This window comes from Anopheles coustani, chromosome 2, assembly GCF_943734705.1.
Source record: "Anopheles coustani chromosome 2, idAnoCousDA_361_x.2, whole genome shotgun sequence".
Lineage (NCBI taxonomy): Eukaryota > Metazoa > Arthropoda > Insecta > Diptera > Culicidae > Anopheles > Anopheles coustani.
Window position 1 is genome coordinate 94,337,956 of NC_071289.1, and position 19,502 is coordinate 94,357,457.

Here is a 19,502-nt window from a genome sequence, read left to right on the forward strand (position 1 = left end):
GTTTATCTAGTTTCTTTTCTGATGCTTTGCATACTTAATGTTTTTCTACTAAAGGTCGTAATAGAGCTTAGTTTTGCCCCCTCACTGGCAGGTTTATTAGGCAGGTTTTTCTACGTCCTCGAAGCACACAATGAAGCATTTTAAATGGTTTATTCTTAGGTGGTGGTGCAACCTCCGGCGACAAACAGAATAGAGCCGATCGCAACACAAGTACAGGGGATCAAAAATTCAACACCCGTTGGAAGCAACTCGATTACGATAGCGTAACAGACTTTGCGCGGCAGCGATCAACAAGCACCTAATTTGCAAGCAATAGGATAAATATTATTAATAAGAAGAGTGATTTTCTTGAAAGATAAGTATTTCATGGGTTGCTTTTGTTTGGTTTACGAAACATCGACCGCAACGCTCTTCAGTTCCTGCAGTTTTCTTTTTTTTTGTTTAACGAGTTCATCTACCGAATGTGTCTCGACTATTGTGTTTGCCGAAGCGCTAGAGAGGAAAGGTTTATCTTTCTGATCTGCCTAGTTCTCGGGAATAGTTGGCAGGGCTTGCTGAACGATTGTGGCTGCCGATGGGGAGAGTTTTTCACTAGCGGCGGACAACCCTGAAGCCGACCCGTTGGAGGAGGAACCGGAGATGTCACAGCCATCGAAGTCGATCTCCGGAACTGGCTCACGCCAGTAGTTGAAGCTGGTATATTCGTTATCCTCCTCCTCGATGTGCTTAATCGGCGGGTAGAGTTGGTCAACGATGTAAGCCATGTTGGCGTAACTGTAACGAGTGCACGGAGGAAACCATTGTTTAGTCAAAATTATCTACATTAAAAAAAACGGGAGCATCTGCGTATCGTTAGTATTGATTCACAGAACCGAATACCACCGGACGAACGAAACAAAGCGAAGAAAAAACATTCAACTAGCATAAACAAGTATTGAAGTAATGTGTGGTAGAAATCATTAAGTGGTGAAATGTTCCATTGTAACCCCAAACACCACATGGATGGTTTAAGCTTTATACAGACAGATCCACAAGAGTAAGCCTTAGTTTTTAACAAAGCGATACATGGATGATTATTAGTCCCATCTGAACGTGTGTTATTACTTTGTTGGATGAGGTTAGCGGCCAAGCATGAAGTCGTCATCCGTTTTAACGCGGCAGTTAGAACGCATCCCGTGCTAGGAGCTATTCCTCCACACGGATTTGGACGGAAAGGTAGGCCATGTTTTTTTCAATACGCTTTCAATATGCTTACCATCGAATCGTTTCCTCACGCGTTAACACACCTAATGGCACGATATTTGCGGGGGTGAAATTTGAAGAACCGGCCTATCGCTCACACTTTATCGGGGTGGAATTCAAACACTATCATTTCACCGAATCACCGTTGAGGAGTTTGACACGAATAGTTTGACTAGCATTTTTTTTTTGGCCCAGTGGTTTGCCTCTACTAGTTTGCGGCAAACACACTCTCACACTCACTTATACTGGAGTATTTGTCTTCTGGACAAGGTGGACGGTTTCTGGACAAGCGTTCACCAATATACTTCGACCGGTCTTGGTCATGGCACAACCAATTCAGGTTCAGGTAATATAGAGAGCAAAATAAATCAAACAAGGAACATTCTTCTCTCTGTTGGACTCAGGGGGGAAGGAGGGGTGGCGTAGCAGCGCTATATCAAGAGTAATATATCAGGTCAGGTGTTTTGGGGTAGGCCGGAGTGTTTGGTGGAACGGTAATTCCGGAGTCTCTGTATCGGTACTCGGCAAAACCGGAAGCTGCTGAGTGCTTGATTTTGGGGGTTTGTTGTTGCTGCGGCAGCTGTTGATGCTGGGGTCGCTGCTGATGATGCTCATCACCGCTCGTTTCGATTGGAAACTGCAGCTGCTCGTCGTCGTAGTCATCGTCGTCCTCGTCGTAGTCTGAGTAGTCAGACTCGGGTGACTCGTGTTCGACCGGTGGGAAATAATCATTCACTACCAGCGATTGGCCGGTATATCTAATTTGTTTGTTTTTACACACAACATCAGTGAAATGTGCAACAGGAAGACAGGGTCAACGTGTAAAACGAATACGGTTCGTTTTGGCGTTAACGCAGGCAATTAATTGGAAGGTTGTAGGTTGGGTGTGTTGGGTTGCCCGAACGTCGAATGAAACAAAATAAATAAAAATAAAAAAAGAACCAACATGAGTATCCCACACGTTTCGCAAACTATACAATAACTCAACCATTGCGATAGATGATCAATGAAAGGCCAAGGTGCGTAACCAAGACAGATTAACCAAGAATCTGCTGTTTAAATTTGGAAAATCACCCTCCCGGACCGATTGAAAAAGTGTGTCCCCTTTGTGGTGCCTTTGTGTTTGTGTTGTTGTGTGTTGGAGTAGTGTGTAATTTATGCTGCTATAGAATATATACATTTTTCTCGCGAAATCCCGATTAGGCGATGCGCTTCCCAGCGCGTGCTACCAATGACGCCAAAAACACCGAAAGCCGATAAATAAAGTTATGTTTCGTTAACATTTTTCTCTATTCTATGCACGCATATTCACAAATGTTGTCCGTGTGTATCCCGAATGATGCCGAATAATGAGACGAAAACATATGAGTATGTACACTAGAAAGCGATAAAACCAGTGGAAACTTACGTTGATTGGAATGTTTGTGTCAGCTCGTGCTTCAGCTCTCCCTTTGGATTGATGGTGAAAATTCGAGACGTCGGAATGCCAACAGCCCTGTACGCCCATACATCCTAAAAAATGGGAAAACGTAACATTATGATCCAGTAAACAAGAGCGTCCCAAAACGCAACCACTTACGTTAATCCTATTGCCGTAGCCAGCATAGAACGGGTTCCTATCGGGGAACAGGTCCCGAATGTCATTCAGACACGCGATCTTAAACTGTTCCGGTTTCTTTTCGATCACTTCCCGGTGGAAAGCGGACATGAGCGAGGTTGGATTGAGCAGTAGTGGGCCGTCCGGCAGCTTCACGTCGCCTTGGCGGATTGACTGAAGGTACCCCCTGGTCGTTTTCGCCTGCCCAATGGCTCGGGCCGACAGGTACAGCATCTTATAGCCATTCTCCTCGATCTTGGAGAAAAGCTGCGCCACTCCAATCTGATCCCAACTCTTGCCAACCATCGGCAAAATGTGGCCCAAGACGTCCGATCTAGAAAGGGGATGAAAGTTGTGAAATAAAATACATGCAATCTTTAAACCGAAAGAGATTTTGACATCATTCTTACTTAGTGATCGTGCCATCAATGTCGGAAATCACAACCTTATCACTGTGCTTCCACTTGAACAGGTAGCACTTGCAGCGGGTTGTACCCTGATAGGCCGTGGTCACACTGAACTCAATCTCATTGATGCCATCCTGCAGATTCAGCTGATGGATACGCTCGGACGAAAGGCGGAGCGTTTTTCGGTACTTCTCGCTCGATAGCGCCAGCGCCTTGTCGTTGCTGTTGTCCATCATTGACTGATGCGACTTTTCCATCACCAGCTCGGAATCTTCGGACGAAAGAGATCCATTGTAGCCATCTTCCGCCTTCGTCGCCGTCTTGTACGGTGAAGCGTCCATCGCGGCGGATGCTCCCGCTGTTCCCGGTGCGGCATTACCATCCTCATCCGGCGAGTTCGAGCGTGACGTCTGCGTGGCTACGGCAGACGATGCTTTAGAACCATCCACACCATCCATTCCTAGCTCGTTGGCCGCCGTCGGAGTGGAAGGTGTCAGCGGGGGTGCCTCGCTGCTCGATGGTGCCGGTTTCGATTCGTTCGAACGTCGCCAGTACCACCATCGCCCGCCAACGTTTGGCTGCGGTTGTTGCGCTTGCTGTTGCTGCTGCTGCTGTTGTTCCGGGGCCACCTGTTGCTTTTTGGACTCGTCCCCATCACCTCCTCCTTTCTTGCTGTCCAGCAGCTCGGTTGGAAGCGCCTTTTGGAATGCTAGCATTGTCATGACCTGCGGACACGCTACAGCCCAGCTGTAGTACTTGCCGTTGATGCGCACCACCAGATCCGGAGACCCGAACACGCTCGGGTCGGCTAGCACGTTCGAGTACTGCAGGCGCGCACGATCGAACTGCTCCTCCGAGGGACCGTCGGGAGTGTCCAGTCCTCCACAGAGCGATATGGCGATCGTATCGATCGACTGGCCAACTAGATCGGCTTCGCTCGTTTTTGTCTGCCGCTGATGGTGGTGATGGTCGTCAAAGTCCGAATCGGTCCCTTCCTTCAGCATCGCACCATCCTCCATCGACGTGGGGCTCTGCGGGATCGACGTCCCATTGCCACTCTCGCGATCTTCATCCTCACCACTGCCACCGTCGCCCCCACGCTGCTGCTCGTCCTTCTTCTGCTTGCGGATCGGTAGCGGAGGGAAGTACAGTTTGGCAATCTCCGGCTCCATCACTTTGTCCAGGTCGGACAGATACAAGCCATCAGGGACGCTTTGACGTTTCTTTTTGTTGTTGTACTTCATCAAACTCATGAGCCCGTTTAGCATGGAGTTGTGCTGCGCCTGCTTGCCACCGTCCGGATCTCCGCCCGCTTTCGCCTCGGACTGCGTCGTCGGCAGCTCACCCCAATTCCACGCGTCACCATAAAGCAGCTTCTGATCTTCCGTAACGGGCTTTTCGCGCTGCGACATCTCGAACTCCGTGTCGCTCTGAATCGGTGTCGATGGGCGCGACTGCTGTGGGCTTGTGCCGAGCCCCACATCCGTGTCGCTGAAGAAATGCACGTCCAGCTCGGCATGGTGGCTGGAGGACATTGCCGCCGGAATGGGAGCGGTGACGCCAGGCGCTGAGGATGGTTCCGGCGTTTCGCTACCTTCCTTGATGGAGCTCTCCTTTTCTTTCGCGGCCAGCAATGCTGCGTTATCTTCACCGGTGTCTTTCGGTGAACCTCCACTGAGCTGAGATGCGGTGAGACTGTCCGATGTTTCCGTACCTTCGTTCGGATCGGAATGATTCGATCCGCCACCGGAGCTGCTGCTGGTCGAGTTCTTGCGTTGCGTATTTTTCTTCTTCATCAGCGACTTCTTCCTCCGTTTCTTCTTCGATTTGGAGTCACCCAAAGCTTCCACACTGCCCTGTTGTTGTTGCTGGTTTACTGCTGGGCTGGTGGTGGCCACTGGCAGAACCTCTGCCGCCGATCCGGTAGTGGTCGGTTGAGCATCGATCGGTTTAAAATGTTTGTCTTCCAACGACTGATCACCACCCGGTAGGGGCGTGCTATTTTTCCAATCCACTCCTGAACCTCCGCCTCCAGCAGCGCCACTGTCGTCATCCAGACCCTCCATGTGGAAGATCTGCTCCTGCTCGGCTGCCTCCGCCGCTGCGACCCATTCCTGGCGAAGCTTTTGCATGGTGTACTCCTTCTTCGTCAGCGACAGGTCCGGCCTGTTGGTAACGTTGTCCGTGTGCCGCCGGTGGCTGTACTCGGATCTTTGGTTTTCGTACTTTACTCTCTCCAGCTCGGCGTTCTCATTCGAGAGATCCACCGAGTTGCGACGCGGTCGGGGCATCACTTCCTCCTCACCGACGACGGCTGCTCCATCGCTCTCCCGGATCATCATCATCGAGGTACCCTCACCCGCATCCACCGGACCAACGACCGAAGACTGTCCCTCGGCACCGCTTTCTGCTCCGATGGGTTTAAAGATTGGCCCATCGGCGCCCTGTGCGCTAGCGCCCTCATAGTTGGTCAGATACGAGTGAGTTGGGATCGGCGAGGTGGCCATATGTGCCGGCACTTCGCTGTCATCTTCGGCACACTCTTCCACGAAGAACGCTTCACCGGATTCGCCCAGCTTCATCTGCAACTCCACCGGTTCGCCATTGACCTCGATGTCGACCACCTTCTCGCGACTGCGCAGCACGCCCAGCTTGCCGAAGCGTACGTGAAACGGCGAGCTGACGAACGATCCGTCCGGTTGCTCCACCACGACCACATCGATTGCGCCGGTCAGTGTGGCGCCATTGATCTCGCTGTAGAACTCCTTCACGTTGCTGAACAAACTCACCAAGCTATTCATCTTGAACGCTGGCGCTTGTGGTTAGGGAACTAGGAACAACGACAACGACGAACAACCAAAGTGGCAACACGTATCACACGTTTATCACGCACGTTGGGGACTGTGAGGACTGACGAACCGAGACTAGACCGAGTTCACGTTCACTTTCGATGCGTCGTCGTCGTCTAGCGTTTAGATCTGGAAGTAGAGAAAAAGGAAACCAATGAAATCAAGTGTTGTTCCGGGGTTGTTGCGAGTAGCTGGATGTTAGATTAGATAAATATGAACGGCCGGGGAGCACTGTTTGTCCAGATAAGAGCACCCCCTCCCTCTCTTGAGGTTCGGTAAATCGTACTTTAACCTTTGCCCACGCAATGAGCCGATAAACAACCCCGAGGAGCACGGCACGGAAATGATGCCTCTAACGAAAGACGCTAGCCGAAAAGAACCCTACCCGAATGTGATTATTTATTGAGGGTTCAACTATAATTCTTTCCAAGGATTACTCACTTCGGATGTCAGAACCCACTTGCGTACTATCTACTAGGGACGTCTAAGAAACAACGTGCCATGTTATTTTCCTTGCTGGCGGCAGCTTGGCTGCCAACCAGTTGGAGGCGGGATAAACAAATAAACCTATAAGTGCACGGACGGTCGGGACAGGTGATTCAGCAGCTTTTCTTCGTGGCGCGTGACATTTTCCCTCCTCTTACCATCCCCTAACACGCCTACACGGTGGTGTCACCCCTTTCAGCAGCGATTTGCGTCACACTGCAAGTAAACCGTCATTATTCCTCGCCATCACTTCAACAACGAGGTAGAAGCACGCAAATTAGCCCCCCCGCTTTGGAGCAGCATAATACCCAATTGCACGCTGGTGCTTGGTGTGTTGGTAGCACCAATTTGCACCATTGACAATGCCCCCCCATCGCGTGGCAACGTTTCTTTTTTCTATGGTGTAAAACATAAGAAACCAACGCCACCGTTTTGATGGGATGAAATGAAAATTGCAACAGATTACCAACATCCGGTTCTGCGAAATGTGGTTATGGATGGAAAGAAAGAGAATGCGATCGCAAATTTTCTCATTTACAGCGTTTTACATTTGAATCGTCAAACCACCAAATAGCAACACAAACGGGTCAAGTAGACAATTCGTCGCTTTCTAGGATCTTCCAAAATGATAGTTGTCGTTTGGATGTTTGTAGTAGACACGAACAATTGAGGGGTGCAGGATAAAGTAGGCTATGATCGCTTTTTCGCATCAGGAAACGAGCGCGAATCACAACAATCCTCGCAAAAGTATGTTTTAGACCGGAAAGCGATTTTCCCCTACTTGACCCTTTTGTGTTGCCATTTGGAAGTTTGACGATTCAACATCAAATACTTTACAGTAGGCTATCGTTGTTTGATGTTCTACGTACACTGACGGGTTTGCTAGCTGAGATGTAAATCGCCGTAAATTCGCCGCGGGTAGCGGGAAGAAGGATACTTGTTTTTCAAGAGGGGTTAAAAGTGGAAAAAGGATATTTTTTCACACCCCCCACCGACCTAATTTAAACGATTTAATTGAAGGTCGTTGATAATCTACGGTTGATTACCTTGCGAACGGTTGTGAACCTTCTAACCTTAAGGTGAACCGACCACAGCAAATACAGCATATACATAAATACAGCAAACACATTGAACGAACCAATATTAAAAGAGGCAAGAAGTTTGCTTCAAAATTCTCATTGCAGAAATTCACCTCTTTTAGGGGAAGCGAGGGTTTTCTTTGTCCCCCCTTTGTTTGCGTTGGGTGGGTTCTCAAGTTGGCTCAAAGGTTAACTGATTTCGCTAACACGCCGAACACACTGATTTACCTTTAATTGCGTCATGAAAAGTGAAACCTCAGCACGGGGCCCTTCGCCGCGTAGGTCGTCGCTTGGACCGAGAATGGCGACCGAGACCTCGGTGTCGATAACGCAATGAGTTTGCGATTGCGATAATCCAATCGTCAAACGGACTAGTGCACGAACCAAGAGAGAAAGAATGACCTTTAACACGCGTTGCATTTGTCGGTGTTGATCATTCACTACTTTTTTGTTTGTGAGTTGATCAACATTCTAACCCGCATAGGATAATGGTGCAATGTGTAAGAAAAACCAAACCTTCTCTCCTCTACTCTTCGCACAGTTCAACCTGAGTCGCTTTAGGTAACGATAATCAACGACAAGCATGACAGAAATGGCAAGTTGTTGAGCAGTTTTCCTCCCCAAAAATAAACTCGTTCTGCCAGCCGGATTTGGGTCAACCCACGGTTCACGCGCTTGCTTACTGGTTGCAACAACTGGCCACTCGCGACGCTGCACGCGATCAGCTGACATGCCGCAATCCCCAGCCCTCCATTCCCCCCACCCGTACGACCAGCAAGACTGGAACATGGTCGAGCGAAGCTTGCCATCGATCGTGTGGTGCGTTCTTCCTTTTTTGCGTTAAACAACCACGTCACTTTCACCGCTTCGTGCCGCGATCTCCCGTTACACACCGATCCCCCGTCTTTCCTTCCACTTCTCTAGAAATCCCACTCGATCGACCTTTGGACCCACATGACACGACGCCGCCAAGCAAAAAAAGCATCATTATCATCATCGGCATCCTGGTACGTGGCAAAATGAGCCGCCGATTACTCGTCTGTTGCATTCTCGTGTGCTCTTGCCTTCGGGGTGACGTTCCTCCGCCGGTCGGCACTTAAAGTCATTCATCTCAGAATCAAGCAACGCGTGATAGTCGACAACCTCGCTGTCCCTGCCGTTCGGCTTGGCATACAAACAAAACAAGGTAATCGGAATTCCATCACTCTTCTCAAGCACGTGTATGCTGTTTGCTCATATCAACGACCGCCGAATGACGTCGGTGTGTACCGGAACCGGTTCCTGTCTGGGACAAATGAGCGGAAATGTTCCCCGCGAGTAAAACGTAACCAAAGGCTTTCCATACTTTACCATCATACAAGAACCGACAAAATATAACTCCCCTGTCGCTTACAGTACGGTCGGTGCCGCCGTTTTTGATCGTCGCTTGAGTAATCGATCTATTTTTGGGCAAACATGCCTATTTCCAAACATCTCCCACACATGGACGATATTTTCCTCGATGATAAATGACCGATACCTGTAAGGAACAGTGTTTGAGAGACGGTCGAAAAAGGGAAAAATTGGATCGCATTTTAAAACGACACGAACCAAAAACATACCCCACACCCAAAGAACAAACATCGCCGGTTGCCAATGACAAAAATAGTTTCCGCGTTTGAGGATCACGACTTCCACGGCCAAGCCAGAGCGAGAGACCAGGTCGCGTTCGGGGTGTCAGTGTCAAAGTAAAAATCTTCTCCGACATTTGCGGCACACACAACGGGTGGGGTGGAAGAAGAGGGCATAACCCAACGATTTCGCAGATATAAACCAAAAAAAAAAAGAAAGGCATAATTTTAATTTCATGTTTGCACTCACATACATGACCATGGGACCCCCGTTAGTTCTTACTTACCTCCTAGTTAGCTAGCAGGTTTAAATTAGGTTTCCTGAACGAAAAGCTAACCTTGGAACTTTTTGCCACCTCTATGTTTCGCCGCTTTAGTCCTATGCCACAATAACTATCAATTTGACACAGAGACTAGCTGTGGGAACTTTTCCATACTCCCACAAAAAGGATGATATCTTTTACGAAAAATTAGATTGTTTTTGTTTCTTCTGCACAAACAGGTTCCCTCAATTCACTACCGGTGATTGGTACACTTCTAGAATGTTTCTACCGTTTTCCAGTAGTTTGTTTTGATGGGATACTCCCGTTTACTTTCTCAAACACTCGTCGAGGCTGCGCACGCGATCAAGAAATGCTTCTATGATTTACACAGAGATGCTTATGTCTCTCAGATGGCGCACACTTTCGATACTTTATACTCGGCTTTGTCAAGCCTTTGAAGTTAACTTTTTCTACAGCAAGAACACTACGTAGGTTCACATGTTCACAATACGTCTGTTCTTATTTAGCAATTCGAGCGTTTTCAACTACTATTTTCTTTTTCGTTTAAACACCGCCACCCGAAGACGGTGGCACAGAGAGTCGCGGTACAGAAAATCGCCTCCCCAAACGAGAGGACACACTTCCGTACTGGTTGGGGTTGGTTTTGCGACTGAACCAAACGCCAAGACAAGCCGCAGGTTGGCGAGCACGCGAATGGACACGAGTGTCCCCACCACACGCCACCAAGGGCCGCGGAATAGCTGTTGTGATCACTCTGTGTGTGTGTGTTTGACTGATGGGGAGCGTTTCTAGGAACGTGTGTGTATTTATGTTGGCCGCGAGAAGACGCCGTGCCGCGGATCTTAAAGCAATCCGTCGGAACGGTAAGCGCTAAGGGGGTGTAGAGTTGGGGACAGAGACAAGATGTACGTAACAGTGTATGCGTGAACAGTCGCCAAAGACGTTGTTTAGCGTTTGCGATACCGCACTCCCTTCGGTTTCACCAGACCCCCATGTGGTGAAAGAGTCAATTTTTCGCATAATTACGAGCGCCCCTCGAGAAGTGCCGTGACCATCATCATCATCGATGATGAGTGTTGATTAGCGCCGCAGTACTGGCAGTCTCAGTAATGATGTGTTTGTTGCCGGTTTTGCAATTGCCACACGATCACGCTACTATAGGAAAACTTCAATGTATAAATATTGATTTGAAAATGGAGTTCTACAAGTGCCACCTTCCAACTGCAGGTTTTAGCAAACTTTTCATAAATCCTTGTTTAAATATCTGGCTTGCCGACCCTATGTCGTATCATTACAGAAATACTTGTACGCACCATGCAAAACATTGTAATCATGGAACCGTAAAAACCATTTCGTAATAGCACGCATAACCGGCCAAGCATTGTCAATCCCTTTTGCACAAGCATTGTTTACAAGTTTGAAGCACTCCTAATCGCATAGATCATACCCGAAATGGCCATCCAAAAATAGCACTAGTCGCGGCGTTTTGGCAGTCAATCGGGCCTTCGTCCGTTGGGGAACAAAACAAACCCAACGCCACATCAAGCCGACCAATTTATGTCCACTTTGGCCAGGATACCATGGGAATGTGATGTTTTATCGTGCTTCCCCGCAATTGAACGTGTACTATACTGGCCCGGAATTACGTTTGGTATTCACGAGCTGTACCGCCGAAGCCATAGATGAAAGGAGGAACCATATTCGATTGGCTAGGCAACACGCTGCAGCAACGTGACCGGTCAATTGTGTTTGTCGTCCACGCTTCGACTTCGGCCTCAAGATCATGAATCATTCAGCATGTTGGAGGAGCTCGAAAAGAACCGCAATTTTCCTTCGTTCTACTGCTTTTATTTTGACAGTATCGGCACCTGTTCGGGGACCTCTCCATGCCGCATCGCATCATGGCACCCTCGCGTGTACCGGGTGCGTGGACCTGCGCATGCACAGCACGTGAACACACCGTCATGTTAACCGCTCGGATAATTCGGAAGCAGCCCAGAAAAATTATTATCAGAAACACCCATGATTCAGAGCCAACCAACCTTCGATTTGTGTATTCACGTATTTGAAGGTTGAAATATAAGTCTACATGAAAAGATAAATGAACTTTGCAGTAACGAAGAACTGACCGAACAGCATCATTCAATGGATGCGGTTAAAAATAAAGTGATGAAGCAATTCATTTCTCTTCTTCGCGCGATATTCCCGATGTTCCCGCCGATGGTACTACCGTATCTAGGGTTTCTTCAACCGTACTCCAAGGTCAGTAGAAGAAAACGGATTCGTCTTGTTTCCTCTCTTCAAGTAAATCGATGGGGGTTTTGCGAGTAAATATGGCACGTGTGTAGCGAACTGGGAACAAATTGTTGGGAAAATAATGAAGAAAAATTCCCCACACCAAAAAGCGAGCCCCGCGGCCAAACCGCTGTTTATTTCCGCTCTCTCCCGCACTTCTCTGGCCACTTACCAGAAGTAGTACGCCGATCGGCCAATCCGCATGGGTAAGGAAAAAGTCGGCCATTTTTTTACACACGATAAAATGGTTGGTGTTGGGTTTGGCGGGATCGTTCACTCAAAATACACTTCTCGGTGGGGAGCAAAACCCTGTCCGTCCCCTGAAAAGCCGTGCTGCCGAAGGTTTGCAATGCTAATGGCCACCAAACCGATGGGCATTAGAAGGTGCGTGGTGTGACCAATGGAGGTAGGAGGTCCAATTCGCGGGTTTTTCTCAAACACATACAAACAGCTTGAACCGCTATGTTACTGCTGCTCGTGATTGCGGTAACGAACCGGGGCGCGACAATATGTGACCATTTTGCGCACAATTTATTAGATATGTTTTGCCTCTGGCTCTTCCTCCTAGATCCCAAATAACGCCGCGGACAGGATTATGTGTGCGTGTGTCCTTGGAGCAAAAGCTGTTCGCTTCGAGCGACACCGACAGCGAGATAAGTCGACAGACGAGCCGGCAAACATGCAGGTTTGGCCACAATGCCAAATTGTGATACGCAATATCCAGACCATTCTGCATTTTCATAATCGATAAGACAGATCGCCAATTTCTTCTTCCGGCTCAAGTTCTGTTTTCATTTTATAGCAAAAGTTGCCTAGAAATACTTCCTATTTCGTACCAATTAATGCCCGTGTGTATTGAAATTTATTCATCGATCACGGGTGAATACCGTTTGTTTTGGTCCTATGCGCACTTCCGGTTGACGTGCAATAGCGCCCGTCATGTGCTCTCCAATAATTAATTCAATCAACTAGAACCTGCTCGCCGTTGTGGCGTTGGCGATATACGATCGAGTATCAAAACACGCCAAGTGCTAACTGTTGTTGTTTATCGTATCGACCATGCAATGTCTCCATCGTGTCCTCTCTCCCTCGGCGTTGGAAGACTCAAGAGGTGCAGCTAAACAAATTACTATCGCTCGCTTACAGATTGTTTGAAGCCGTTTGTTTTCTAGCAGTAAAAGTACCCTACCAACTCCTCGAAAGCCAAACGACGTAACACGTGACGACGATGTAACTGATCTACCTTCATGCAACTGCTAGCTGGACTTACACGAACCGCATGGAGTGACACACTTGACATCCTATAGAAAACGTGTAGGTAGGTGTGTGCCTTTGCAAGGAAAGAAGGTATACGATGATCGTACGATCCACGATGCAGGTCCCTCCCCCTAGAACTAATACGCAGAGGACACGATCAACGTGTGGTTTGTTGTGGGTGTTGAAAAACATGTTTTGAAACCTCCCTCCCGCCCCCGGCACTGTCTTTCCTGGAGACCGGATTTTCCGTTTGCCGTTCGTAAACAACGCTGCAACACTGTACTACGCCGTCGAAAATGCCGTGAATGCCATGAATGAGTTGGTGGTTCCATCTATCTTGTGTTGCCTGCACGATCCTCGGGGTTAGAAATCGGGATTGAGGGGTGGCGCGAGAGATGACTTCCGCCTTGATGGTTGTCCACTTCCAAACAACAAACCATCGTACCCCTCCACCATCGTACCCGTTCCCTGCGCCTTCGTTCTACAATGTTACTCTTACAAGAAGCGAGTAAAACCAACGTTGAAAGTGAATAATAGCCACGAAACGAATGTTAGAGGAATGTGGCGGACAGAGCGGACGGGTGGTGGTAAGTATGGCGCTAAATTCTTTCCTTGGGGGCACGACCATTCGCACGTAAACAACCCAACAACGGGCCGGGTGGTGGTGGTGGTCGGTGGCGGAAACCTTAGCTTGCCGGACCAGACCGATGCCGGCGACGATGACGGTAATGATGATCACGACGAGGATGATCTGAGGGGTCGGCGGTGTGCGGTACGTGTTGTCGCTCGAGCAACGAACCAGTGAAGGTCAAAACAGAAAGTGCGGAACACACAGACGCGGGGGAGAGGGGTTCTGTTGTTGACGTAGAAACTTTACAGTAGATGTTTTGATAAAAAAAAAAGGAACACTGATCAACTTGTCTTATCTACACCATGCCGGGGTTGGTTTTATCAATCAAGTGTTTTGGAATTTTCAAGTCATCCCCCCGGTAATTTTCTACACACGAAGAATAGGTTTGATAAGGTGGCGGCCGAAATTTCCCATCCTATTTTTCCCTGATAAACACCATCATAATATCAAGAGCAGACACAGCATGTCGGCCACGTTTCGAGAGGTAAGTTTCATGCAGCGTGCAGATAGCAGCATCCTATTACGCATAGAGACGTGCCCTTCTCGCATTAACCAATGGCGGAGCAGCTCGATCGCCTGCTGCTCAAAGTTGCGGCGCAATAGTTTGCTTCGGGCCACAAACAACAAAACCTCTAAGCCAACCGCGCCGATGTTCGGTGCGTCAGCGAAAGTGGTTTTGTCTATGTTGGAATGGATGCACGATCGCGCGCTCGCGCCATGTTATGGCGGAAGACCAGGAAGACAGTGTGGCAATGTAAGAAACAGGTTGACTGGGGATGAGGAAAACGGAAGATTTAGGCTTATCTCTTTATGATCGTATGATTTCCTTACCCTCCTGACCTTCGTATCGATCGATCGCCTGACCCTACGAAGCGAATGTTTGTGTGGCTGATTGTCTTTATCTCCGTAAAATAGTAGGGGGCTAAGCAAATCTTCTTCCTGACGTCAATCTGTAAATGCAACAATTATCGACCTCGTTCCATACTTGAAGACTTCCCGAAGTTGGTTCACTCGACGATCTTCCTATGTGTATCACCGCATTATTGTTGGTTCCCCTTTGTGCGTACCTTACAGTGCCCCTTAGCGATTCCACCGTGAGTCATCGCAGACATTATTTCCTCCCTTTGCGGATATTTTTCTTATGGCATATCCGTCCGTTTCTTCTTTGCCAGCGGGTGCAATCATGTTGCAACATGATTTTACTTGCACGAACGAATGGCAACCAGACCCAGTAGTAGTAGAATCCGAGAGGCGCACACGCAAGAATTCCTTCCTTGTTTCGCTTCACTGTCTGTTCGGAGGCGGAAGTTATTCTTCTCACAACGCATACCAAAATGCATCAAATGTACCTTCCTTTCCGATAAGAAACATGCTACAAAATTATGACCATTGGCTTGGACCGCCTGAGGCGATGGTGAATCACACCAAACAGACGAGAAATTTACAATAGCGCGTTCGTTGGTGTTGTACATTGTTGGGTGAGCCAGTGCTGGGCCACTGGGAAGGGCAAGGTTGTCTTCTTCGCTCGAAGAAACGGTCGAGCGCTCGTGGCTTCGTGATGATGACCGTGAGGGAAAATTCACCGTTGTTAATATGTGCGGCCGCCGCTTCCTTCTTGCCGTTCGCTGCGTCTGGTCATCGAATCGAACTGTAAACCTGTAGCCAAGGCACGTTTATCACACGACGCGGTGTGTGCATCAACGTAAACGCCAGGGTTTGCCGGCAAAATCAGCAATTCAAATGTCTTCCCCCAAATTCACGGCCGCCGTCGTCGCGTACCGTCGCAGTTCATCGACCATCGTATGTGTGGCCTGAGATGCGCAAGAGCCAGTTCTTCAAAGGAAGCGCACTTTTTTGGGCAGATCGATGACCTCCGCTGGCCGGCTGAGGGGTGGAACGGAAGTAGATATTTATCGATTTTCCTGTACATATCCTTGTGAAGAACTGTCAGAATGGGGCATCGATTTATGCTGCTGCACATTTTTTCCGGACATACCTGGGACACACCCTGGGGTAAATGAGGAACAATTCAGATTACCCCAGCAATGCACGCATCGTAGTGCAACGGGCTGCAAGAAGGCCGAGCCAACCTGTTGGGGTTGGCTTTACGCATCGGACCATGCTTGCCCGGTGTCGGCTGATGTATCGTACGATGTATGGTGCGATGCTAGACCGCTTACCCCTTCCCTATCCCCTACACTTGCCGGAGAGCCAAGACGTTCAACGACTGCACCAACACTACCCCAACCCCGGTCGCGGTGAGGGGAGTAACGGAAGGGTTATAGAGAAAAAGAAACAGCTGCTCAGGTGCGAACGGTAGTTCTTTGTTTACAACAAAACATAACTCGCGGGGTCAACTTTGGATATCTGTGAATAATTGCCTGATCCTTTCTCAGAACACATGAATGCTTGAGATTTTGCATTGGGGTTTCCCATCGGAGGGAGAATACTACCGAACCACAGCAACGTGAGTTGCGGATTTTATGCTAAAAACTGTGGAGTATTGATTTTCTCCTTCCCCAATCCAGAAACATAAGACCGGTTGCGTAGACAGGAGGAAGCGATTACCTGTAGTATAGAACTCAAGAAAAGCGTACTTACAATAAAATGACCGCGGTTAACTCAATTCTGGACCGATGAATACAGCCTTTATGTTCTAGAATACTGCTCTCAGCCACGGAATGTTCCACATTTATCTTCGGACTTTCCCACTCTTTTCCTACACTGATCTCTACGGAACCGCACACGACGCGTAGCCTCGTTTCTACCCAGGTTAAACTTGTTACAAAAATACCTTTTCGGTTCTATTTCGTCCACTTACTCTGGAAGTACACTTGGAAAACCTTTTTCCTTCACTTTCGATTGTTTTCCGTCGTCTAGTACTTTCGAGGCCTGCACATGAACGACCGACGGAAAACTGATCGATTATCTGAAGCAAGGGGTGCAAAGCGTTTGTTAGAAAGAGAGCGCACGCTCGCCTGTCTCAAATGTCACTTGTGCGGACAAAAACGCTTCATTGCCAAGGTGTTTGAATAAGCGTTTTTGAACAACTGTTTTGGTCCGTTAAACAATGATTTATTGTTAACCAGATACAATGGTGTTTAAAGATGCAAATCTATTGGTAATTCTTCATGCTGTGGGTCATTTGGTTGTTCTGTGTCCAGCGGTGGGCCAGCAGGATTGATCGAGTCCGATGGTGGATTACTGATATCGGGGGCCCCAAATTGAACTGGTTGATCTCTACGCAAAAACAATTTGCATTAATATTTCAACGATAGACAACTTTGAGAGTAGAAACACTTACCCATCTTGTGCTGCGATAAAATAAAGGCTGCACACGATGACAATGATGAGAAGCAAAGGTTTACTCATGATGAGAGAGATTTATCCTGGGGTTGAATGTTGTACAGACGTTCAAATTAAACTGGATGCTGTCGTCCGATTTGCTCGGCATTTTATAACACAATATTTGCCCACAAAAAGAGAATCATTTTTGCTGACACTTTCAACAATGCTTAGTTGAAATTTGTTTCCCCCATCCAGCCGTACTTTGATCAGCTTCGGATTATAATTGAATTGTAGCATTGTGAAATCGGTTGAACTAGTTATTCCGTTCCAGTGGATGCATATTCATTGTTATAATTTTGCCACAATTGAATGTCTGTTGGAAAATTTTGTAGTGGTCAACAATCAGTCGATTAAGTTGAAATGCTTTACCTATTTACTTACTTACATAAGGCCATTTTAATTCAGGGAAGACCTAGTGCAGCTCATTGGAAACATTTTTATTTATTTTTCATTCCCAAATTTCCATTTGCACGTGTTGATGCTAAGCGTTTTAAAAAATGATACCAAGGTCTGTGTAAGAAAGCGGTACATTCAAAAAGTAGGAAGTGAATATTTTTGACAGTACGTTCTGTAGTTGTTTACCTTTTCGTAACACTTTACTGAAAAACATGCAACCCTCCAGTTCGGATCTTGTGACATCGTATCTTGATAACAAAAGTGCATAAAGTGTGTTGTAGTATTCTGTAGTTTTCCATTCCTACCGTTGCTCAATTGTGTTTTTGCTGGAACAAACTCGCTGGCGCTAAAATGGTAAGAGTAAAGTACAAGATTGGCGATTAGCGCTTTCAATGCAAATGTTGTTGCGTTTTACCTTCGTAGAGCTATCAGGACGAGGAGGAGCAAGTGGGATCGTTTCCGAAAGATTTCGGGTACGGCGACTTTGAACACGAGACCGACAGCAATCGTGTGTCGGATGATAAGCCCCGAATTCTGCTGATGGGACTACGCCGTTCTGGAAAAAGCTCCATCCAGAAGGTGGTGTTCCACAAGATGTCACCGAACGAGACGCTGTTTCTGGAATCGACTAACAAAATTGTTAAAGATGACATCAACAACAATAGCTTTGTACAGTTCCAGATCTGGGATTTTCCAGGACAGATTGATTTCTTCGATCCAACATTCGATTCCGACATGATCTTCGGTGGTTGCGGTGCGCTAGTGTTCGTAATTGACGCGCAAGACGACTATTTGGAGGCGTTGACAAAGCTAAATCAGACCGTCACCAAGGCACACAAGGTCAATCCGCGTATCAAGTTCGAAGTGTTTATCCACAAGGTTGACGGGGTTAGCGATGACTTTAAGATGGAATCGCAACGGGACATCCACTCTCGTGCGACCGACGACCTGATCGACGCTGGACTCGAAGGAGTACACTTGAACTTCCACCTCACGTCGATCTACGATCATTCGATCTTCGAGGCGTTTTCGAAAGTGGTCCAAAAGTTGATACCTCAACTGGCAGCGCTCGAGAATTTGCTAAATCTGTTTATTCATAACTCGGGCATTGAAAAGGCGTTCCTGTTCGATGTGGTATCCAAAATTTACATTGCCACCGACGCAACACCAGTGGATATGCAGAGCTACGAGCTATGCTGTGATATGATCGATGTAGTCATTGATCTATCGTGTATCTACGGGTAAATATAATTTTCCCGTCCCGAAACGTCCGTTCGTGTTTCAAAATGTTTTTAATTATTTTCCCATTCCTTCTAGTTCCAGAGACAATCCCGATGTACCCGCATTCGACAACCAAAGTTCGAGCATCATAAAAATGAACAATAGCACGGTCCTCTACTTGCGTGAAGTAAACAAATTCCTCGCCTTGGTTTGCATCATCCGGGAGGAAAGCTTTGCCCGGCAAGGAGTCATCGATTACAACTTCCTGTGCTTCCGGGAGGCCATTACTCAGGTATTTGAGTTACGCTTCAAACATCAGAAACTGGAAGCGCTTGAACAGGACTCGGACAATGCGAGCGACTACCGAGTAAATGCAATTTCTTCTATCAACGGAAGTGGTTCGAAAAACTTCGAGCTTCATATCGGCAGTAAGTCATCGATGGGTTAGACCGGAATTCGTATCCAGTTAGTATGTTCTTATGGCAAAGTAATCATGGGCAATCTTGTTTAGTTTTTACACATTCATACCTAAATTTACTCAAACTCGTTGATTTTAAAAAAAAAGTTTATTTGTTTTGCTTTGTCGAGAAACAGCAAGCGTAAAGGAGAGGATACATAAATAATTCCCGTGTTAAAGTTTGTGTTTTAAACGTCGGTTTTCTTTTTGAAATTTAATATTCTCAAAACGAAATGTATAATGGTGTATGAAAATGTATTAGAAGTGTTTTTTTTAGTTATGTGTTTCGTAAAAGTTACTTTCTGTGCTGTGTGATTCTGCTTTGGTGTTATATAAAGTAGAC

At 47.4% G+C, this 19,502-nt stretch overlaps 2 protein-coding genes across 2 annotated transcripts; one reads left to right on the top strand and one right to left on the bottom strand.

Annotated features, from left to right (window-relative positions):
- Positions 1-425: 425 nt before the first annotated feature.
- LOC131266372 (phosphatidate phosphatase LPIN3) lies at positions 426-16,610 on the bottom strand. Its single transcript, XM_058268865.1, has 5 exons — positions 16,339-16,610; positions 3,250-6,224; positions 2,822-3,173; positions 2,651-2,754; positions 426-774 (listed from the first exon to the last, which is right to left on the bottom strand). Exons 2-5 carry the CDS (start codon positions 6,045-6,047, stop codon positions 525-527), a joined length of 3,504 nt encoding a protein of 1,167 aa, XP_058124848.1. The 5' UTR covers positions 6,048-6,224; positions 16,339-16,610; the 3' UTR covers positions 426-524.
- A 1,082-nt stretch (positions 16,611-17,692) lies between these two features.
- LOC131263116 (ras-related GTP-binding protein C) lies at positions 17,693-19,417 on the top strand. Its single transcript, XM_058265272.1, has 3 exons — positions 17,693-17,835; positions 17,905-18,722; positions 18,799-19,417. The coding sequence occupies exons 1-3, from the start codon at positions 17,833-17,835 to the stop codon at positions 19,148-19,150; spliced, it is 1,173 nt and encodes a 390-aa protein (XP_058121255.1). The 5' UTR covers positions 17,693-17,832; the 3' UTR covers positions 19,151-19,417.
- Positions 19,418-19,502: the final 85 nt, after the last annotated feature.